The 24479-nt window shown below is 45.9% G+C and overlaps 1 protein-coding gene across 2 annotated transcripts in view; it reads left to right on the top strand.

Annotated features, from left to right (window-relative positions):
* hao1 (hydroxyacid oxidase (glycolate oxidase) 1) overlaps window positions 1–22429 on the top strand; it is a 49143-nt gene extending 26714 nt beyond the window's left edge. The window contains exons 3-8 of one of the 2 annotated variants that reach the window (XM_067988402.1): window positions 6381–6636; window positions 10152–10324; window positions 11938–12029; window positions 14698–14856; window positions 15424–15493; window positions 21936–22429. In XM_067988402.1, coding sequence (XP_067844503.1) covers window positions 6381–6636; window positions 10152–10324; window positions 11938–12029; window positions 14698–14856; window positions 15424–15493; window positions 21936–22006 — 821 coding nt within the window. In that variant the 3' untranslated portion in view covers window positions 22007–22429. Of the gene's footprint in view, window positions 1–6380; window positions 6637–10151; window positions 10325–11937; window positions 12030–14697; window positions 14857–15423; window positions 15494–21360; window positions 21403–21935 lie in introns of those variants that run through there. The other variant, XM_067988403.1, reaches the window with a different exon arrangement.
* Window positions 22430–24479: the final 2050 nt, after the last annotated feature.

The following is a 24479-nucleotide window of genomic DNA, read 5'->3' as shown; positions in this document are numbered from 1 at the left end:
ATTAAACTAGAAAGAGTGCAGAAAAGATTTACTAGGATGCTACCGGGACTTGATGGTTTGACTTATAGGGAGAGGTTGGATAGACTGAGACTTTTTTCCCTGGAGAGTAGGAGGTTTAGGGGTGAAGTCTATAAAATAATGAGGGTCATAGATAAGGTAGATAGTCAAAATCTTTTCCCAAAGGTAGGGGAGTCTATAACGAGGGGGCATAGATTTAAGGTGAGAGGGTAGAGATACAAAAGGGTCCAGAAGGGCAATTTTTTCACTCAAAGGGTGGTGAGTGTCTGGAACGAGCTGCCAGAGGCAGTAGTAGAGGCGGGTACAATTTTGTCTTTTAAAAAGCATTTGGACAGTTACATGGGTAAGATGGGTATAGAGGGATATGGGCCAAGTGCAGGCAACTGGGACTAGCTTAGTGGTATAAACTGGGCGACATGGACATGTTGGGCCGAAGGGCCTGTTTCCATGTTGTAAACTTCTATGATTCTACCCACTCTAATTTACACTGCCTTGTTCAATCCATGCACAGTTCATTTAACAATCTTTCAATCTGATTGATTAAGGAGATACACAGTTGCTTGCCCTGTTCACTCAGGTCCCAGACGTTATCAGCTCGCACTTCCAGCAACTTGCCACACAAAAAATTTAAAAACGCAAGAGCAAGTTTAACTAACGGTGGGCACCGTTCGTTCACCAGCTACAGCAAATTCTGGACTAATGGGCTCGATTTTTAAAGGGCGGAGGGATGGCAGTGGGCGCGCGGGTAACCCGACTAATAAAATCTTACCGTTTCCTACGCGATCGCAAGTTAATTGGTGGCCCTTAACGTGACTTGCGGATTTGCTGTCCGAAAGCTGCGCAGCGGGCGGACTGCGCACCCGCATCACAGGCTGTCAGCTGGAGCGGTTCTATTTAAAGGACCATTGCTCCAAAGGCTTTTGCTGCAGCAAAGACCAAACAGGCACAATGGAGCAGCACAGGGGCAAAGCTGCTCCAAGGTTTAATGATGCCTCACTGCAGCAGCTATTGGCCGGGGTGAGGAGGAGGAAGGAAGTGTTTTACCCCATGGACGGGAGGAAGTGCCCTGCCTCTGCCACCAAGAAGGCCTGGCTCGAGGTGGCAGAGGAGGTCACCAGCAGCAACGTCTCCCGCACCTGGATCCAGTGCAGGAAGCGCTTCAATGACCTAACTAGGTCAGCCAAAGTGAGTACACTTACTGATTCTCCTGCATTGCATGTTCCACATCACTCTCCAACCCCCCAACTCATTCTGCACTGCCAAGATTACTCCGCCACATCACTCCTCGCTCCCACTTAAGGCTCATCCTCACTTCCTGAGCACTTCCTCACCTCTCCATTAGTCACTCCACCACTACCACTCACCCTAATCCTCATCCAATGTAATGTCTCTGTCTTATACTCACCCTCTGATGCACCTCTTTCATGGTCAGCCTCACCCAAAGCCATGCATTCATTGACTGACCACTTCACCATCACTCACTCCCACGTCTGTACTTTCTAGAAGAGGGTGCAAAATGCACACGAGAGGGTGAGGACTGGAGGGAGGCCACAGCGAATAGTTTTCCTCACAGCTGCGGAGGAGGAGGAGGCCCTGGAGATCAGCCGCACCCTCGAGTGCCTGTCTGTCGGGAACGCTGAGACTGGCACCCCACAAACGTCTGGTGACGCAACTTTAACATTCATCACACACAACATGAATTGATGTTAACAATGATTGGCATGTTCAACACCTCAGTGTGCTCATCGCAACATGACACATCTGTGATGATGCTTAATATTGCCTTCTATTCTCTTACAGGCCCCTCAACGACCGCAGTGACAGCAGTGGGCGATTCCTCAGAAGAGCTCCAGGCCTCTGAGGGGGCATCGTCACATCTTAGCGAGCCATCCACCAGCTCAGATACTCACAAGTTCGGCAGGACCTCCGCGGCCCCGGCCTCGCTGGGTTCTTTGGCTATTTTCAGCCTCACCCGCACCCTCCCCACCTTCCCCTAAATATCGTGGTCCATAAGTCTAAGGTCACCTTCCTCCTCAAAACCATTCTACACTTCCCACGTGTCATATCTCAAATTACTCATATATTGTATCCCAACGTGTAATTTTCTGAATGAAATGTATCTAATTTGCATTTGAATGAACTAATTTATTCCTTTTGCACACAGGGTGCAGGAACACATTGGTAGATGATGAAGTTGTAACAAGACAACCACATGTTTGATTTTCAGATTAAAATGCTCGAGCAAAAACACAGACATGTCCCATTTTATGTCCTTGCTGTGTAAATGGCTCAAACCTTATCAAATGTATGATTGCAGTATATATATATACATAGAGAGAGAGAAGAGAGCGAGAGATAGATAGATTGTGCTTTTATGTGAGAGTAGTAGCACATAGCCATTGTCTTAGGTACAATAATATCAAAGTGAGGACCTACATTCCAGAAGTCTTGGGAAGGGCCAATAGTGACTTTGGAACAGGAAGTGATAGTGGCATCTGAAAGGTTATTTAAAATGTCTGATCAAAGAAGGTTTCTTTTTGATTTCTTTATTCATTCTTGGGATATGGGAGTTGTTGGCAAGGCCAGCATTTATTGCCCATCCCTAGTTGTCCTTGAGAAGGTGGTGGTGAGCCATCTTCTTGAACCGTTACAGTCCGTGTGGTGAAGGTTCTCCCACAGTGCTGTTAGGTCGGGAGTTCCAGGATTTTGACCCAACGACGATGAAGGAACGGCCGATATATTTCCAAGTCAGGATGGTGTGTGTCTTGGAGGTGGTGGTGTTCTCATACGTCTGCTGCCCTTGTCCTTCTAGATGGTAGAGGTCGCAGGTTTGGGAGGTGCTGTTGAAGAAGGTCGCTTATACTGATTCAATTTTGTGTTTTCCAAATGCAGACCAATACTTTCAAACGCTTGTTAGTACTGTCGGCATTTTTTTTTTGGTAATGTGAGAATTTATTTTTTATTTTCACTTTTTTCTTGTTTTAACATTGCATGAATCCTCTCAATGAAGAATCGCTGCCCCAAATTATGGCAGTCAGTCAAATGGAGTTACTGTATCTTTTGTAATTGGAATCCGAGGATTAGCCAGTCTGATTCATTTTAGGCTTTTCCACTCATAGCCACCAAAGTCTCCTTCACATCATGGGCTTTCAAAGGTGATAGAACCAGCCCCTCTAGACTCCTGCATCTCCCGCTCCATAATAACGTGAATTCAAAGATTCGGAAAACTCAGAAGGGTCAAAATTGCATCAGCAGGAGATCGTCCTTCATCCGACATTTTAATTCCATAATTTCATAGAATCATAGAATCATAGAAGTTTACAACATGGAAACAGGCCCTTCGGCCCAACATGTCCATGTCGCCCAGTTTATACCACTAAGCTAGTCCCAATTGCCTGCACTTGGCCCATATCCCTCGATACCCATCTTCCCCATGTAACTGTCCAAATGCTTTTTAAAAGACAAAATTGTACCCGCCTCTACTACTGCCTCTGGCAGCTCGTTCCAGACACTCACCACCCTTTGAGTGAAAAAATTGCCCCTCTGGATCCTTTTGTATCTCTCCCCTCTCACCTTAAATCTGTGCCCCCTCGTTATAGACTCCCCTACCTTTGGGAAAAGATTTTGACTATCGACCTTATCTATGCCCCTCATTATTTTATAGACTTCTATAAGATCACCCCTTAACCTCCTACTCTCCAGGGAATAAAGTCCCAGTCTGTCTAACCTCTCCCTGTAAGTCAAACCATCAAGTCCCGGTAGCATCCTAGTAAATCTTTTCTGCACTCTTTCTAGTTTAATAATATCCTTTCTATAATAGGGTGACCAGAACTGTACACAGTACTCCAAGTGTGGCCTCACCAATGCCCTGTACAACTTCAACAAGACATCCCAACTCCTGCATTCAATGTTCTGACCAATGAAACCAAGCATGCTGAATGCCTTCTTCACCACCCTATCCACCTGTGACTCCACTTTCAAGGAGCTATGAATCTGTACTCCTAGATCTCTTTGTTCTATAACTCTCCCCAACGCCCTACCATTAACGGAGTAGGTCCTGGCCCGATTCGATCTACCAAAATGCATCACCTCACATTTATCTAAATTAAACTCCATCTGCCATTCATCGGCCCACTGGCCCAATTTATCAAGATCCCGTTGCAATCCTAGATAACCTTCTTCACTGTCCACAATGCCACCAATCTTGGTGTCATCTGCAAACTTACTAACCATGCCTCCTAAATTCTCATCCAAATCATTAATATAAATAACAAATAACAGCGGACCCAGCACCGATCCCTGAGGCACACCGCTGGACACAGGCATCCAGTTTGAAAAACAACCCTCGACAACCACCCTCTGTCTTCTGTCGTCAAGCCAATTTTGTATCCAATTGGCTACCTCACCTTGGATCCCATGAGATTTAACCTTATGTAACAACCTACCATGCGGTACCTTGTCAAATGCTTTGCTGAAGTCCATGTAGACCACGTCTACTGCACAGCCCTCATCTATCTTCTTGGTTACCCCTTCAAAAAACTCAATCAAATTCGTGAGACATGATTTTCCTCTCACAAAACCATGCTGACTGTTCCTAATTAGTCCCTGCCTCTCCAAATGCCTGTAGATTCTGTCCCTCAGAATACCCTCTAACAACTTACCCACTACAGATGTCAGGCTCACTGGTCTGTAGTTCCCAGGCTTTTCCCTGCCGCCCTTCTTAAACAAAGGCACAACATTTGCTACCCTCCAATCTTCAGGCACCTCACCTGTAGCGGTGGATGATTCAAATATCTCTGCTAGGGGACCCGCAATTTCCTCCCTAACCTCCCATAACGTCCTGGGATACATTTCATCAGGTCCCGGAGATTTATCTACCTTGATGCGCGTTAAGACTTCCAGCACCTCCCTCTCTGTAATATGTACACTCCTCAAGACATCACTATTTATTTCCCCAAGTTCCCTAACATCCATGCCTTTCTCAACCGTAAATACCGATGTGAAATATTCATTCAGGATCTCACCCTCTACTTTCCTCCAAAATGGATTTGAAAGCCTTAGTAATCTATTGTTGGGCTAAATCGAACGAACATCTGTAGAAGCTAAATACAAAACAAACCTTTGCTACAGGATAAGAATCACTGTATTCTTATAACTCATTTTGTGAAGAGGCAAACATAAATGTAAGTGTTATTTAAGATATTTTCTGCCCTGCAGCCCATCTGGGTAGCTACATTACAGCAGTGACTACACTTCAAAAGTACTTCATTGGCTGTGAAATGCTTTGGGATGTCCTGAAGTCGTAAAAGGTGCTATACCTTTCTTTACCACTAAGCAAGTTCTTTCTTCCTTAGTGGTAAAGAAAGATAAAAGGCTTTAATTAGACATTGGCCATCTTTCAGCAGTCACAAGAGTTGACATGTGCTGTCGGTGACTTTCTTTTCTGTTCTGGTTCTTTACAGGTAAAAATTTGACCCTTCTATTTTCAGAAATATTTGGAAATATCTTTCTTTGTGCTGAAAATTAAGGTGGTTGCTTTGTGCTTGATGAAGCATCCGATGCCTCATGAAAGTAAATATCTGACTTGTTTTAAAAAATGAAAAAGAAATCCCATATTAGTCAACAGTACATTTAGCTTGGAGTAATTTCAAGGTAATAATTTAATATTAGGGATCAGAAAAAGGTTATAAATAGCTCTTGTGGTTTTTGACCTAATCAGAAATTGTTCCTTAAATTTCTGTTATGTGGACACTTCCGGGTATCTACTGTTCTATATTTTCCACTAACTTTCACTGTGAAACAATAGGTTGAATGGGAAAACTTACAGGTGCAACAGCGAAAGCTATAAGATGCTAGTGATACTGCTAGGGGATCAATCACCTTTGATATTGATAAAATTTGCTCTCTTTGCAACAAAGAAAATAATTTGGTTATCTTTGGCCAGGAGGGGCCTTGAGGTCCCCATGTTGGAGCAGCTGGGTGGGGTTCTAACTTACGTTGGTAGATCAGGCTGGATGCCTTTAATGCATCCTTATGGGCATATTCCTGACACATGGCCGCCCTCTGGAGTAAATCCCTTATGAGGTAAATTTAACTTACTAGCAGCATCTTAATCCACATCACCCCAAGTCCCTTCTACATCAAATAGTAACAAAACCCAAAAGATGACAGTTCTTTTGAAAGTAGGGTACACAAAACTCCACACATTCCAAATGTGGTCTTACCCGAGAGTGAGTACAGAGAGTGATGAAATGGTTTGGGAGTGTTATTTCCAATGAAAATGGTTGTGCATCAAATATCTATTCAACAATTGTGTTTGTATCTGTAGCTAATGCTTTTTCTCTTTATGTTGGGCTGAACAGCCTGCAGATCTCAGGGCACAGGGATGATGCTCAGCACTTGGGCCACCTCCAGCATAGAGGAAGTGGCAGAGGCCGCGCCCAGCGCAACTCGCTGGCTGCAGTTATACATCTACAAGGATCGGGAGCTCACCAAATCACTGGTGAGAAGAGCGGAGAAGGCCGGGTACCGAGGAATCTTTTTAACTGTGGACACTCCGTACCTGGGAAAGCGTATAGCAGACGTGCGCAACAAGTTCAAACTACCCCCTCACCTCAGGTAGTGTGGTGCGTTTGAATAAAGAAGCTGATGCAGAGGGTTTTATACGCGGGTACCGAATACTGTGTTGGCGAAAGAGCCCAGAAGATAGAAGATGTAGAACTAACTCACCTTCACTGTAGCTTTGTTCTAAATGTGCCAGACGCTTCCATCGTTGCAATAAATAAAGTTCCGCGTTGAACGCACAGCAGCAGATTTTATACTGAAGCAAGTTAAAGAACGTAGAAAGGTTTTTTTTCCAAACAGAAAACACTCTCCACTTATTAACACAATGGGGTAAAATTTCCTTTGTGTGGAATTGGTGGCAAAGGTTCCAAAGATTGCAGTTTACTATAAGTCGCACACACACAGAGAAAATAATTCCCAAATGTAGCTGTGCAAATGAATCTGTGCTGCATTTACTGTTTCTCAAAGATTTTTCCGTCTGTTTTGAAAAATTAAAACTATCATATTGAGGGGATAGTGTCGTGATTTTAAAACAGTGCAGTGCAGTGATATCACTGGATCGCTGTTCATGACTGTGCTGAAATAACTTACTTCATTAGAAGTGGTTTCATTAAAAGACGGTCTCCCCAATAGCATTGTGGATAAATGTCCTGTTCTGTGTGCTACCGAAAACAGAAAGATCAATAATGTCTCAGGTTCGATCCCTGATCCACATTGAATTAGCTGATCTCAGTTGGAGCAGTGGGGCTGAATGCAGTTGGCCTCAATCTGGACTCGGGTTGCCAACCCTCCAGGATTGGCCTGGAGTCTCCAGGAATTGAAGATTAATCTCCAGGAAACTGCTGCGAGCAATCCTGGAGAAAAAATCATAGGGGCATGAAATAAAATTGTGTGTCTTTTTCATTTTCTTTAAACACTTCTGTTCATTAAGTGATAAAAATATAGGAGATGGGGAAAAAAAGCTGTTTGACTGACAGTCAAGAATCATCCAATTGGTAACAAAGAGTCTTTTTGCTTCCCAATTGGTGCGGGAAGGCGGTGTGTTGTGAGGATGGATGAGTTGGGCGACCAGTGGCGGGAACCTGGGGGCGGGGCAGTTGGAGGCAGGAGGTCCTGTGATGAAATCTCCAGGAATACATTTAACCAGAGTTGGCAACCCCAGTCTGGACTAATCAACCAAGGTTCTTGCTTCAAACCTCCAGCCAGTGCCTCGTGGTGGAAAGAGCATGTGTGTGTGGAGACTGAGTGGGGGTGGCTGTAATACCCCTCATGGCCTGCTGATTGCCATTGTCTCGGCTTACAAATAAAGCATGGCTATTTAAAGGCAAGGACTTGTATTTATATAGCGCCTGTCACGATCTCAGGACGTCCCAAAAAACTTACTAACTCAATGGGGTAAGATTTCCTTCGTGTGGAATTTGTGGCAAAATTGAAACCATGGTTCCAAAGATTGCAGTTTACGAGAAGTCGGGGAGTAAATCTTACCCGAATGCGGCTGTGCGAATGAATCTGTGCTGCATTTAGTGGTTCTCAAAGATTTACAGCCAATGAAGTACTTTTGAAATGTAGTCACTGTTGTAATGTAGGGAAATGCAGCAACCAATGTGCTCACAGCAAGGTCCCACAAACAGCAATGACCAGATAATCTGTTTTATCAGTGATGTTGGTTGAGGGATAAATATTGGCCAGGACGCTGGGGAGAACTCCCCTCTTCTTCTTCGAAATAATGCCGTGGGATCTTTTACGTCCACCTGAGAGGGCAGACGGGGCCTCGGTTTAATGTCTCATCTGAAAGACGGATGAATTATCGAAGGGTGGTTGGTGCCAGTAGAATTATACCCACCATGAGTCACCACTTTCAGGAGAGGAGGAGGAATTGAAAGCTCCGTATAGTTTGTGCTGCGACAGACTAAATACCAGCTACACAGCAAACTTTCCTGGCATGACAGTGAAGCAAGTCTGAAACTACGCAGACTATTCCTGGCTGTTTCAGAAGCTCGGTGTGACATACCCACATACCCACATACCCACATTTCAAAGCAATTTGCCTATTTAACAACAGTGACTGTCCTTCAAAAACTAATTCATTGAATGTGAAGGATGTTGGGATGTCCTGAGGACATGATAAGGCTCTATATAAATCCAAGTTATGTGAACCACTTTGACATTACTGAGAGATGCGATCAGATATTGTCAGGTAAATTTTTGGTTTTAGCACTCCGGATAAAAATTTACCCTCATTGTTCTTTTGTCTAGAACTTCCTAAAACCACAGTGGTATCACTTTGAGGATATGATTTGCTTAAAGAATGATCAATACACAAGGTTTCAGTTGGAAGAAAGAACATAAGGAGCTATTTGGAATTGTAGCAGTACAATTTATATCAGGAATGTCCAAGCTTTTTGACATAGCTGCATACTATGGGTCACGTAGACCTGTGTTTTACAATTCTGTATCTGTTAGTCCATGACTTTCTACCCATGCACTTTAATGGATGGAAGGTTACAGGCCAGCAAGTAGAAGCCAGAAATGGATGTCCTTATTAATTTGCATCTACCTCAAGATGCAGGTAATAGCACCCCTTGATGTTCAGACTTAGGATTTATCCATTAATGAAGCATTAATGCTAAGAGCAGCCCTTTCCAAACTGCCAGGTAAACAAGATTCAAGCAAGACAAGCCAGCAAGTAAGAAATATAGGTGTGTAAATCTAATAGAATTGAGTTGCCTTGGGTTTTGTGAGCTTGGTTTCCAAGAGTTGTGGGCTGCATGTGGCCCATGGGCTGCAGTTGAAGACCGCCGGTCATTGATTGATACCAGAAATATCCCCAGATCAGCCTGTTCACACTCATTGGTAATGACCTTTCTTTTCGTTTTTAAATGTGACCCATTTTACTGTATCACTCTTAAAATAGATGCAGCTCCATCTATTTGAATAGGTTTCTAGTCAGTCTTACACTTGTGATAATAGATCTCAATTCTTTTGTTTCCTTGGTGCTGGTAGCCCTGCTGATAGCTCTATGCCTCATGGAGTGTGGCATTGTCCCTTTAAGTAGGCACGCAGGCTAATGTATTGGTCCAGTTTACAAATAACAGTCAGTGCAATGTTAAAAGAAAGCAGGTTTTAAACTTCTGATGATGTTGGAGTTAATACTACAACCTGAAAAACGGGGGCCATATCTTGCCTTATCCACCAATCAATCTGTATATCCATGTGTGTACAAGAGGGCATAAACTTAGGGTTCAAGTCAAACCAGTTAATCCAGAAAAATTTCCTGACACTCAGAGTCGCGAGGACATGGGTGCAAAGTCTCAGGACTCCAGAGCTGCTGAATCAATTGAGGTGTCTAAAAGGGAGATACATAATTTGGGAAATAAGGTGTTAAGGGATAGGAAGAAACGGCAGGGAATTGGGATTAAAAAGATAGAGCAGCCATAAGCAACAAAATGGCAAGGCACGTCATTGACCCAAACATGTCTACCTATTTGCTCCTTTATCGATCTATCGATCTATTTGCATGATTCTCAATGACGAATCCAAGCTTCTTGATGTGAACTGTTTGTTTTCAGGATGGCAAACTTCGAGACACTTGATTTGGCATTTTCCAAAAAAGACTATGGAGAGGACAGTGGTCTGGCCGTATACACAGCTAATGCTATCGACCCCTCTATAAAATGGGAGGACATTGACTGGCTAAGACAACTGACCGAACTGCCTATTGTTCTCAAAGGCATCTTGAGAGGTGAGTAGTTTGTCCAAAGTTACTCTTTACTTCGGGTGTAATGCAGCAAATTCAATTCGAGCACTTAGCTTTGCCTTCTGCCAAACGAGGTCCCTGCTGAGATTGGACACATTATAAATGCACACCACCTTCCTGCCTAACTTCCTTCTCTTGTTACCTGTTTTCCTAACGAACCCTTAAAATTGATAAGATGTGATTTTTGGTAAGTAACCATTGAGTGATTTATGATATTTTGCAAATCATATTTTACCTTTTCCCTGTCTTTTATTCTCCTCGGTAAATAATCACATGTCTGCATGATGGCCGTGCAACAGTGAAATATGCCCTCCCGGCCCACCAGCTGCTTGGTCGAATGAAAGTGTTTCTAGTAACATTACAAAGAATTACATAGAATGTACAGCATAGGAACAGGCCATTCGGCCCAACAGGTCCGTTCCGGTGTTGATGCTCCACACGAGCCTCCTCCCACCCTTCTTCATCTAACCCCTTCAACATATCCTTCTATTCCTTTCTCCCTCATGTGTTTATCTAGCTTCCCCTTAAATGCATTTATGCTATTTGCCTCAACTACTCCATGTGTTAGTGAGTTCCACATTCTAACCACTCTCTGGGTAAAGAAGTTTCTCTTGAATTCCCTATTGGATTTGTTAGTTCTGGTCTCCCCCGCAAGTGGATCCATCTTCTCTACATCTATCCTATCAAACCCTTTCATAATCTTAAAGACCTCTATCAGGTCACCCCTCAGTCTTCTCTTTTCTAGAGAAAAGAGCCCCAGCCTGTTCAATTTTTCCTGATAGGTATAACCTCTCAGTTCTGGTTTCATCCTAGCAAATCTTTTTTGCACCCTTTCCAGTGCCTCTATATGCTTTTTATAATATGGAGACCAGAACTGTGGACAGTAGTCCAAGTGTGGTCTAACCACATATATAATCTATTCTTTGTAGGTGAACATGAGTAACAGTGAACAAAAGAAGAAATATTGCCCATAACTCTTTTTGTCTTTTACAACAAAAAAAAAAGAAAAGGCGGAGGTCGTGATCAAGGGACAGAATGAGGAATAATTTATACTTTGAAGAACAAAATATTTTGGAACTAAAAGGAAGTGTGATATTGATGATAAAAGCACGTGTTGTAGAGAGTCTTAGAATTCATGTTAGTACGGCATTTTATTATTCTTTAACAAATTCAGCGATCAATCATGTTAATTTGACAAGGTGAAGTAATTAAATTAAATACCGATTATTACTGTAATCATATTAATAACTTAAATCTATACAAAAACATTCAGTGGAAGGGTTTCTTAATTAAGATAAATGGAGGGATCGCAGTACAGAGGAATACAAAGCGACCTGATTGACACACTAGATATGAAACCATACCACCTATCGTCAAGGAAACAGGACCTTTCTCATAATGTGGAGCAGACGGATAACAAAAAGCATGGACCTTGAAAGGGTAAAGATGCAAGTCTCACTCGCAGGACCTGACGGGTTTGAAGAAACATACACTTTTGTAGATTATTCAATCATTCCTGAATGTTTGTACAGATGCTGTTACTTTTTTTTTCACTATTTTAGCTGCTGTTGCTAACTGTCAGGTGTTTGTAATTTTAGCTGATGATGCCCGAGAAGCGGTTAAGCATGGAATTGTTGGGATACTTGTGTCAAATCACGGAGCAAGGCAACTGGATTGTGTGCCGGCAACTGTAAGTTAACCGCCAGCTGTTCGAACCATGGTGGATGCTGTCATGGCAGCTTGGGTTCTGTCTCCCTTCTGGCATATCTTGTGTCATTTGTGCAGGGACGGGGGGCAGGTGACGTGGGTGGGGCGGGGGGTGGTGGAGGGTGGAGTGGATCTTACCATTGTCCTGAGAGACAGCTCCCTCATTTGTGTCTACCTGGCCCGTGTGCCTGCTGATGAACCCTCCCTCATTATGTCCACATAACTGGGTGGAGGCAGAGCTGAGGGCAGTAATGAGGACTGTGGGGTCTTGTCTGAAGGCTCTCTCCGTACGATGTCCCCCAGCAAGTTGAAGCCAGACAGAAGAGTCGGTCGTATATTGGAGCCCAAGATGTCTATAGCTGTAATCTGAGCATTCTAAGGGATACTCCAACTGGGTTTAGGACCTCTGTCAGTCAGGCTTAGCCTTGGAGTTGCAGCGCGCTCCATGATGTACTCCAGAATGTTAAGTTGGCGTGCATGAATGTACACATTTGGTTAGTATACCCTTCCACAGTCACTGTCGGACCTTACAGTGTGCTTCTCAAAATGACTATAGAAACAACGTGTGCTCAAATAGCAGCAATCTTTTATATGTAGGTCCCCTGGGGGTTCAAATCTTTGGGCCCTTCTGAGGAAGGACGGGAAGTTGACCCTGCAGCCAACAGGTTGCTGCTTCTCCGCTGTCACCGTGAACTGATCCTGCCCCACTCTGGCTCAGTTTTTCCTGAGTGCCCCCTCCTGGGGTGGGTGTACCTGTGCTGATGCTTACGACAGGTGGCATGAGTGACTCAGAGTGCTGTGAGATGCCGGCCTTTTCTGCAGCACTGGGTTAAACCAAGGCCCCGTCCGCCCTCTCAGGTGGATGTAAAAGATCCCATGGCATTATTTCGAAGAAGAACAGGGGAGTTCTCACCGGTGTTCTGGCCAATATTTATCCCTCAACCAACATCACTGATAAAACAGATTATCTGGTCATTATCTCATTGCTGTTTGTGGGATCTTGCTGTGCGCAAATTGGCTGCCACGTTTCCTACCTTATAACAGTGACCACACTTCAAAAAGTACTTCATTGGTTGTAAAGCGCATTGGGACATCCTGACAGGCGCTATATAAATGCAAGTCTTAGTTCTTGGGGATGACAGAAGGGGGACACTGCAGGTAATTTTACCTCCCCCATGATGGGTGGGATATTGGCAGGGGTGGGGAGGGGGGTTTAAATTGTTAAAAATGGGTAACCCGACCCCCAACCTGCCACGAACGCACCTAGTTATAGTTTTACCAGGGCGAGTTGGGGGACGGCCGAGTAATCTGCTCTCGAAAGACGGGTCAGTAATTATAATATGTTAATGAGGCTCAGATTTTGTCAGCGGTTTGAACTTAACACCTCCAGCGCGGGTTTCCCAGGGCTCGGGAAACCTGACAGCTAAAGGGAGGCGAGAACTGCTGGATCCAGCAGGTAAGTGCTTTTCCAGCACTGCTTGTGGGCCAGGAGGAGCAAGAGTGCTCCCCCCGCCACGGTCCCTCAAACAAAGCTGTTGCAATCTGCCGAACCACCCTCGCGCTATAGGATCTCCTTCACCCGCGATCCAACCTTCCTGCCCCCCCTCACCGCACCCCCCCTCCCCCGGTGATCGGATCTCTTCCCCCCGCCCCCCCCCCCCTCAAAACCTGGCTCCCTCTCTGCCTCCCTGTAAATATCCGGGCCACTATTTTAGAGTGCTGCCAGCAAGACACTCCTTCAAATAGAGTTTACATGACATTATGTCCCGTATAGTGGTATTGTGCTGCAGTGAATACAGCCCTCCCCCCAATGGCAGGCACACACTAGGTATTCTACCTGCAAAGGGGCAATTGCATGCCTGAGATGTGCCCACACTGACAATAGGTCTCAATGCCCCATACAAATTAGGTGCCCACCCATTGATCCTGCCGTCTCTGGTGGGGGCCAATGCTGAGGGCATTGGCAGGTGTCATCCTGGCATAACTTCCAAGATCATGGCACGTGGATGTTTGGAGCCAGTATCTACAATAAGAGGCCTTTCAGTTCACCCATAATTCTTATGGGCCTATGCTGAATGGTAACTGATGCTATAACATTTTTTTCAAATTGAAGTTTCCTCCCTTTGATGGTCCTGCGTGAGATACATTTGGGCAGTCTCTATTCACTAACTAGTGGGCATGGATCAATAATGCAAATCTGCCCCTGATTTGACACTGAATTGGCAGTCTCACTTTGAGTGACCACTGGATGGCTGATGTGGGGAACAGAATTGGCACATCGATGCAGTTGGGGAGATTGTGGCCTGAAGTAGATGGTTGTGGGCAAAGTAGAATGAGCTTTACTGCACGTGGAAACAGACTCGACCTGACCTGGGGGTGCTTCATAGCGTCACTGCGAGGGGGTAATTTTCCACTTTATTGCCTGGGCAATAATGTAGCGGGGTGGATTGTTATAGTTCTATAACAGGTGGGCGATCTGCTCCTTCATATTACTACCCCAGCGCTAAAGGTGAAAATGACTCACTGGGGGTCTAAAATGGAACATCTCCTATTCTTAAGCACTAATGTTGCTTATCTTAATAAGCGCAAAATTCACAGTACAAGAATGAAAAGATACACTCTATTTCTTGCTTGCCTCCTTCTTCGCTCAGATTGACGCCCTTGTTGAAATCACTGCAGCTGTAGAAGGGAAGCTTGAAGTTTTCTTGGACGGTGGAGTGCGGAAGGGCACTGATGTGTTGAAAGCTCTCGCTCTGGGCGCCAAGGCTGTGTTTTTGGGAAGACCGGTTCTGTGGGGGTTGGCTTACCAGGTAAAGAGCAAATGATTCAAACCTAGGACATCCCTGGCGGGCCGCTGTGCTGCTGGAGGTGTGATGGGGCATTGACCCCAACCCCACCCATCCCAAATCCCGGGGATAGGGCCGTTTGCTGGACGTGGGTGGGGGACTGCGCCATTTTCAGTGCTTCCTAAATGTCTGCCCTGTGGTGAGTCTGGAAATTAAGGAGTGGCACTTATAGTCACTCCAGCAGGTGAAGGAGGGCGGGCCCATCTGGTCAAACTGGCTGCAGAACAAAGCTTAGGAGCAAATCCGATCCTTCCTTCAGTTGCCGCTTTCCTAATGGAAAAATCCATCTCTCTTGTCCCTCCGGGACAAAGGTGCCGTCTCCTCCGGTTGGAATTTTAAATTGGGGCCAGAAAGGTGTGCATTCTAGGCTGAACCGGATTTCATCCCAAGTTCTCCCACCGCCCATCCTAGATTTCCGGCTAGTAGAATTCCTCCAGAAAAGCGGAGACATTTTGCGGTGGGATCTGCAGGTCTTGTCATAAAGGAATGTCAAAGTTAAGTTTTTAATCACGCTTTCTCATGAAACAATAGGGGGAAGAAGGAGTTCATGATGTCCTCCAGATGCTAAAGGAAGAATTCAAGCTAGCGTTGGCCCTTGCAGGTTAGTAGCAGATGGATAATTATCTTGGCATTAATATAGAATATTTACATAACACTGTGAATCATATCCTGCTAGATGGTGAAAACGTCTACACTATTAATAGTCCAACTATCCTGTCAATCTGTTCTCTGTCTGTGCTTCAATTCCCTCCCTCTCATTCTTTCTCTGTTTTAATTTGATTTTTCTCTGTTTCAGTTATCTCTCTTTTTTTCCTGCCTCTTTCTTGTGTTCTCGATTTCAGTGTGCTATCTGTGTTTCAATTTCTATTGCTCTGTTTCAGTTTAATCTCTCCCTATGTTTGGCTGGTCAGTAGACTCTACTGAACTCCCATTTGCAGAGTGGTCTACAAGGGAACAAGTGATTAGTGCACCCACTCATGCTTGTGTGCTACCTTCCATTTCATAGCTGGTCTAGTGAGGTTAGAATCACAAAGCGGCTTAACAGGGACCTTGCCAGTTCAGCGGCTGCCACCCCTCTCCAACTCCCAATCTGGCTCCGTACACGACCTGTGAGAAATGACTCACCCTATTGTTTCTGTTTCGAAATCATGAAAATCCCCCACTGGGATGGTAAGTGGGCTGGGCCTGCTTCAAGTCGTCATGATGATGCGGAGTACTGTGATGGGACTTGTTGGCAAGAGGCACGGTCTTGCTGTCCCTGGAGATCTGTAACAAGAAATGGGCACATGATGAGTAAATGCACTTAATTAGTAGGGACATTTCTGCTATTCAAACAATACTTGGCATATTTCACAGTGCACCACACCTGCTGAAAGAAATGTTTGTGATTAAATTGAGTCGGGTGGGCCCGGTTTCAGACTGCATCATCTTGGCATTGGCTGCATCAGTCTGGCCTGGCTAGCTGACAGGCAACAGCAAGGGCACTGGCAGAGTGGCAGGGGTGGGAGCAGGAATGCTGTCGTCCGGAGAGACTACCATGGGGCCACTACCACTCGCACGAGGCGGTGCCTCAGCACTGATCAGCTGGAGAACGGATTGCTGGAGTTCTGTGACGCCCTGGAAGCCCCATTCCACAGTGGTGCCCAGAGCCATGAAGGCAGCGGCCTGCACGTCCACAGCAGCAGTCTGAGCTTCAGCTGAAGCTCGCAGACCTCCGATGACAATCGGTTTGTGCTGCATTGGTCATCAGATGCTGCAACATGGTGGGTTCCACAGGTGTGCTGACGGAGGTGACCACCCATTCCACTTTGAGGTGGACTCCTCCATGCACCTTGGCATTGTGCGCAGGCTTTCTGGCAGGCTTTCCAGTGCACCAAGCATTTGGCTGTGTACGCCCATCAGCCTTCTTCTGAAGCCTGGCCCATGGAAGTCACCATCTGACTCCTCGGCAGCAGAACTAGTGTGCGACCTCGCCCTCCGGCGAGCTGGCACCTGCGGAATCCGTTCCCTCCGCCCCGGCTCCTGCGCACTTGTACCCGGTGTCTCACCAAGTGCAGATCCCTCCTCTAAACTAGCCTCTAAAGGACGCGCAGTGTCAGTATCTGAGCTGGTGGCTGCGAGTGTCAGATCGAGTGACGGTGTCCCTTCATTGTCACTGTCTTCCTCCTCCTCCTCCACCTCGGATGGTGCCGGCTCCAGTTCTTGGGTATCTACAATGACAAAGGGAGACGGGTTGAGTTGTGGAGCGGGGAGAGGAGAAAGTAAGACGTGCGTGCTGACACCATCTGTAGCACGTGAGTCAGAAAAGATTGTGGGATGAGGGAGATGTGGAAAACAAGAAGGAGGATTAGGTATGCAGAGACCCTCATCATCGAGACCTCCAGTGCCGTCAGTGGCCATGGCTGCAGCGATGGCCCCCCCAATATTCCCCAGCACTGTCTCCTCCAGGGGGGTGAGGACATGTAGGCGTGCCTGACCTCACTCAGGTCTTTCCTGCTGCCAGCTGTTATGCACCACCTTCTCCTGCAAGACAGAGGGAAGTGTGTCAGTTAGTGTCCTTCAAGATGTTTGGGTAATGTGCTTGTCATGGTCGAATAGCTGCTAGTGTGTGTGACCTCTGAGTGGTGGGTGTATGGATTGCAAGTGTGCTGCCATGTGAGGGTGAGATGCAGCATCTGAAGTGCAGCGTTGTGTACAGATGGGCAGCGTTTGTTGGTGGGTGGGTGACGGGGGTGTCACGTGTGGAGCAGTGGTGCAGTTGGTAGGATGTGCCACTAGACACCTGAATTCACTCACCTTGACCACCCGTGTCTAATCATTGAACTTTATCCTGAACTGCATCCACATGCGTGGTACAATGCTCCTGGCATTCACCTCCAGGGCCATTGCCTCCCATCGCCTCCGCAGCTGGCATCTGGTGGGTCTCCTGCCACCCAAGGGTACAGGATGGCCCTCCGTTCGTCCACTCCCTCCACCAAGTCCTCCAGTGCGCTGTCGGAGAACCTCGGCTCACGCTCTCTTGCCGGTCCAGCCATTCTACCTGTCATCCTCCACTGCTTGCATTGACTGTGCACCTCCCCTTTAAGAGGTGCAGGCTGCCTTTAACTAGTGCTGGCCACGCCCCATATCGGGCCTCCTGCTGGTGCATGCAGCCACTCAACAGCGCAGGTAGCGTTGGCTGCACGTACAAACCATGGTAATGAGACGGCAGCACGAATCTCACGAGCTGCCTTCATCGGAAACACCGGGCGCAGGTTAATCACGCACCGCGACCCCATGCCCATATTCAAGGGTTATCGAATTTAACGAGCAGACAAGTGGCCACTGTAAAGCCCATCCTATGTGTCAGTAAATGAACATGTATCATGAGCTAGGTTGTGCTAGAAGGATTTGTTGTGTGAAGCCTCTTTAAGATTTTCAGCGTGACAACAATTTGCAGCTTGCCCTACTGCAATATTGCCAAACATATTAAGCATTCCGAGGGTTGTAAGGTTGTGTGACTGCTTTGGATGATGCAACAGTGAAAGAGTAACAGGTCACGAGGAAACACTTTGTGCCATGTAAACTTGGTACAGGACGCAATGATAAATCCTTACCTTGGCAGCTCCCTTCAGATCTGTGCTCTTATGCATTTCTCTTCAGGTATCGGTGACAGCATTCACCCCTGTAAGCTATCTGCTGACAGGTTTGTCACCCCAGTCTTTTTTAGGGAGCATGCCTTTCAGTGCCGAAGAGGAGAGCCTTTGAGTGGGTGCCACCGATATGCCCTTGCAGGCGTTGGCACCCACCCCAATTATACAGATGACCCTCATCCCGGCAATTCGGGATGAGGTGAAGGGCACAAGGCATGGGCATACCTATGACTTCAATCTGTACAAATATGCAGGCATCTTGTTCTGAAATTTTATTTTGATTTCAGACAGAGTGACCGGACCACAGTAGCAGGTGAGGAAAAGAAGTGACTTGAGTGGGAGGGTGTACCAGAGACGGAAAGGTGCGAACAGTGGTTGCAAACGCCATGACGTTTTTGGATCTTTCTCCGATGTTAGCTGGGTTGGTGAGAATGGGATGGCCACTTTGAGACAGAAGGCACCGACATTGAAGGCTGGGCCTGCATTCCAGCTCTGGAATGTAGTCTTGACATGTTACTGGGTGTGCAAGCTGACATTGTTCACATGGGTGTGGTACCCACAGCTAAGGTGAAGCCATACTAGCCATGCCAACGTCACTGTCTGCTTTGGCTTGTCATAGCCAATTGCGTTCCCGACATGTTCAATCCGTTATTTCATTCTAATTCAGCAAAGTCTCTTTAGTAATTATATCAGCATGCGTTCACTTGAGTCTTTAGCAATGATTAACGTACCTTTAAATTTCTGTGTCTAAGTTGCACCTTTGTCTTACAGTTACTGCATCACTAAGTCTGTCTAGGAAATATTTTAAAAAAGCAGAACAGAAAGGGGGTTTCTGTGTTACTATGGTTACTTGCTCACACCCTGTTGCTATGTGACGATAAAAAATAAAATCCAACGAAAGGAGAAAAATCTATTCATGTACACATGGACTGTAAATCATTGGCCATTGGCCTTGAAGTTCTGATCAGGGTCCAGGTGGAATCCAGGAGGACCGCTGGACTGGGGGCTGGAAAATGGATCAGAACCAGATTCCACTGGGATTCCTCCCCCCCCCCCCCCACCCCCATGTCATTGAGAGTCATTTTGCAGTTGGGAGTGGAGGCCATGACTGGATCTTCCTCTCCACCTCCACATCACTAGGTTTTCCAAGGTTCTCAATTGATTTGTAGCTTCAGCTTTACCCGGAAATGATCCACTATGTGCATGAAAGGGTTCAAGTGAATAACAAAAGCTATCGGGCCTGCTTTTCTTCCCACCCCCCGCCCCCTCTCCCCACTCCCTGGCCTGGGCAGGGCTCATCCAAAGTGCACCCCACCCGATCTGACCCCACTTATAAAAGAAAAAAAGAAAGACTTGCATTTATATAGCACCTTACACAACCTCAGACGTCCCAAAGCACTTTACAGCCAATGAAGTACTTTTTTGAAGTGTAGTCACCGTTGTAATGTAGGAAATGCGGCAGCCAATTTGCGCACAGCAAGGTCCCACAAATAGCAATGTGATAATGACCAGATCATCTGTTTTAGTGATTTTGGTTGAGGGATAAATATTGACCAGGACAACAGGGAGAACTCCCCCTGCTTTTCTTCAAAATGGTGCCGTGTGATCTTTTACATCTACCTGAGAGGGCAGACGGGGCCTCGGTTTAACGTCTCATCCAAAAGACGGCACATCTGATGATGCAGCACTCCCTCAGTACTGCACCGGGAACGTCAGCCTAGACTTTGTGCTCAAGCCTCTGGCGTGGCATTGAGGCGAGGATGCTACCACTGAGCCACAGCTAACGTCTATATTGGTGAGATGACCCCCCCCCCCCTCCTGCAGGCCCCTTGGCAGCTCTTCTGATCCGAGTGGGGGTGGGCGCAAGGCCCAAGGCTTCCTTCATCTGACCGCACTTAATAATGGGCGGCCATGCAAGAGTGAGACAGAAAAACGAGAGGGGACATGATGCATGCCGCTCGGGAGATCCCCAGGAAATACTGGGCGACATAAAGTGAGGCGGAGAGCTGAGGGGAAAGTGAAACTTTCTCTCCCGGTGGAAACCGGGCGGAATGGGAGTTAAAAGTGAGCGGCTCTATTTGCTGCTCCATTTCCGCCCCCACAGCAGGCTGTTCTTGCCGGCAGCTGAGGCATTTGCCTGATTCAAGTGGGGGCCTCATTAATATATGTTAACGGAGGTCCTGTGATGTACGTAGGAGCCCGATAGCATCTTAATGGTGGACTGAGCAGGGCCCCCACTGCTGACTCCCTGCTCAGTAAAATCTATCGGGGTAAGGTACGCAAACTTGCTCCTCCAAGGAAAGCCTAGGCCTTCCACCCATGAGCTCACCGCTCACCGCCCCCCACCCCCCGCCATGACTCCGGGCCGCCTGATCTTCACCTGCCGGTAGCTGGCCAGCTGTCTCCTTTCGCCTGTTTTAGGCAGGCAGCTGGTCGGCAGGATGTAAATGAGGCCTGGTCGTTATTATCGGCTTGCGCGTCCCGCCGGGAGTTAAAACTCCCCCTCTGACCTCACAGATCCCCGCCCATCTTTCCTCTGCTTTGCACACCAGAGAAAATAGACCCCAGAAAGCAAAGTAACCCGCTCAGTACTAAACGTCCTTGGTAACTTCTGACAACATTGAATGCTGCGAGCTACAATGAGGGAAGACGGGCAATGACAGAGATTAAAAGAAAAACATTGAATGTGGCAAAATTGGGACTAAAAGCAGAAAATTCTGAAATTACACAGCACGTCAATTAGAAATTGAAAGAGGGTAAGGCTCAGTCCCTTCACTGGAACTGCTCCCTGAGTTCTGATGAAAGGCCTCACCCAGTTGTTACCTTTCTCTTTCAGGAGCTAACTGATCCGCTGTGAATTTCCAGTTTTTAAATGGAACTGTGGATTTCTATACTCACAGAATGCTTTGAATCGAACCAAACATCACAGTTTTATGTTTGTGGCCAAATTGTTACCTAATCCTGATCGAGTGATACACTTCAGCAGCATCGACACTTTCCAATCAAGTGGAGTATCGCTGCCTGAAATGGCGGTGGAAGCAGATTCAACAGTAACTTTCAAAAGGTAATTGGATAAATACTTAAAAAGGAAAAATTTGCAGGGCTACGGGCAAACAGCAGGGGATTGCTCTTGCAGAGAGCCAGCACGGCCTCGACCGGCCGAATGACCTCCCTCCATGTTGTAGCCGTTCTATGATTCTTAGTAGGACTAATTGGATAGCTCTTTCAAAGAGTGGGCGCAGGCATGATGGGCTGAATGGCCTCTTTCCATTCTATGATTCTAAGTAGCAAAAACTGGGATGATATAAAACACATCTCTTGTATCTTGGAAGAATGTGAAATCAACTGAATTGAATTCATTGCGCTGTTCTCATTTCACAGCCATGAATTAAATGTAAAATATTGTTTCAGGATGTCGCAGTGTGAAAGAAATTGACAAGTCTCTTGTGAAAAGGAGCCTCTGGGCAGCACCCCGGATCTGAGGACACTCACTGTTGTAACAAACATGAAGGAAGTAAAGCAAAAAAGCTACAGTCTTTTTGGAATTCCGAACTATCTTCAGGAAGATGGCTGAACTCTCCAAAGGAAAATTGGATTCAGAACAGCAGATTAACTTTAGTTGAAACGATTGTAATCATGAAAACAGTAAATTGCTTGTTAGTCCTTCCGTGATATCATCTTGATTTACCGCACAATATACTTACTAATGGAAAATCTAGCATATAGCACCTTTTCCTTAATGCTCTCTAGCCCATAAGGTTAGGTAATATTAGGCACCAGGTGCCCAGATTTGATATTAATCTTTGTTTATTAGCCATCTTGGACATTGTTACTGCAATCAAACATTACTGAGCAGCTGACTGTCACATCTCACAATGTCTCAGAATAAACCTTCTTTACCAACGTGGAACTGGCTGGAGTGAATCTGAAATAACAATTAAATAACAAGTGATAAAGTTTAACAAAGGTGTTCGATCTTCTCGAGGTGCCTGGGGTGGAAAGAAGAAAGAACTTGCATTTATATAGCACCTTGTCACATCTCTCATAAACATTCCAAAGTGCCTCACATGGAATGAATTACTTTGTACAGTTCCTGTGGGTAAACATTACAGCCATTTTGAGCACGGCAAATTCCAATAAATAGCAAAGAGATGAATGTTCAGTTAACTGTTTTTTGTTATGTTGGTTGAGTGACAAATGTTGGCCAGGGGATTTTGAGATCTCTCTGCAAAAAGTGACATGAGATTTTCAATCACTGGTATAGGCAGATGACACCTTGGTTTAATGTCTCATCCGAAGGGCAGCGCTCCCTTAGTACTGAATTGATGTATCAGCCTTATTACCATTGTCAGCCATGGCTCAGTGGGTAGCACGCATGTCTCTGAGTCAGACGGTCGTGGGTTCATAGTCCCACTCCAAGGACTTGAGCACAAAATCTAGGCTGACACTTCAGTGCAGTACAGCGGGAGTGCTGCCCTGCCAGAGGTGCCGTCTTTCGGATGAGTTGTTAATCCAAGGCCCCATCTGCCTTCTTAGGTGGATATAAAAGATCCCATGGCACTATTTGGAAGAAGAGCAGGGGAGTTTTCCCTGGTGTTCTGGCCAATATTTATCCCTCAACCAACACCTCCAAAACAGATTATCTGGTCATTATCACATTGCTGTTTGTGGGACCTTGCTGTGCGCAAATTGGCTGCCACGTTTCCTACATTACAACAGTGACTACGCTTAAAGAAAAAAGAACTTCATTGGCTGTGAAGCGCTTCGGGACGTCATGAGGATGTGAAAGGCGCTATATAAATGCAAATCTATCATGCTTTTTTAATGTACTTCAGTACCACTGCCACCTTTCATAGAACCAGCTAAGTCTCATGGGATGTTCCAGTATTGGGCAGTTGGTTATCTTTCTTTAAAAAAACTATCATTCCCTCACTACTCAGTCTCACATTTAAAATCACTCTTCCACTAACACCCATTTGATCTTCTGCTATTCATCCCGTTTTTTTTCTCTTTGCTGTCGCTCCTCCAACTCTGATCACTTCTCTAAAAACAGAAAATGCTGGAAGCACAGCACCCGTGGAGAGAGAAAGGTAAGGTCGACATTTCAGGCCTATGGATCTCTGTCAGAACCAGAAAATATTATATTTAAACAGCTTATAATTACATAGAATTTGCAGAACAGAAACAAGCCATTCGGCCCAACTGGTCCATGCCAGTGTTTATGCTCCACACGAGCCTCCTATAAGGAGAAACTGAGCCATAGAAAAGGGGCGGAGAGAGAGAGGAAAGAAGAGAAAGGAACGTAAAGTCATTAGGTGGAGGACAGGAGATGTAATAATGGTGTAAGACAAAAGGTGGCAGTAATGAGAAAATTAGAGAAATAACCTCGACCCAGAGGTTGTGTGAATGGTTACAGCAAAATGGCAGAGGGGGAACGGCAGCATGGAAAATCTGGCAAAGCGGAGATGGTTCCAGTGGCCCCGGGAGTGTGATGGGAGGAAAATGCAGGTAGACACATCTTCTGATTCTAACAAAGGGTCTTGGACCTCAAAGGTTATAACCCTACCCTCCTCGCTCCACAGAAGCCGCCTGACCTGCCGAGTGTTTCCAGCATTTTCTGTTTTTTGTCCCATCATACGTGCCTTTCTGCATTTTCCCTGTGTTGAAATCAAGACTCGTCACAATTGCTCAAAAAAAACCTGGTTTCCCTTCGAGCTGAATTTTTACAAAAATCTGAATCTTTAAAGGAATTCTGCGTATTTGTAACCTAAATAGGGTTTGTTAAAAATAAGAAACCTTTCTTCTACGTGATCATTTATTACCTGCAGGATTTTTGAATTACATTTTTTGAAAAAGGTAGGCCAGCTAGCCTCTAATAAGGGAACGGATGTTAGGTGTGAGGGGTGTGAATTAAGAGTTTTGGGTGACGCTTATTCAAAAAGATGGGGTTTGAGA

The sequence above is a fragment of the Heptranchias perlo genome, chromosome 8 (genome assembly GCF_035084215.1).
Source record: "Heptranchias perlo isolate sHepPer1 chromosome 8, sHepPer1.hap1, whole genome shotgun sequence".
NCBI classification, from domain to species: Eukaryota; Metazoa; Chordata; class Chondrichthyes; order Hexanchiformes; family Hexanchidae; genus Heptranchias; species Heptranchias perlo.
The sequence above is the reverse complement of the archived record's forward strand: the minus strand, read 5'-3'. Positions and strand labels throughout refer to the sequence as shown.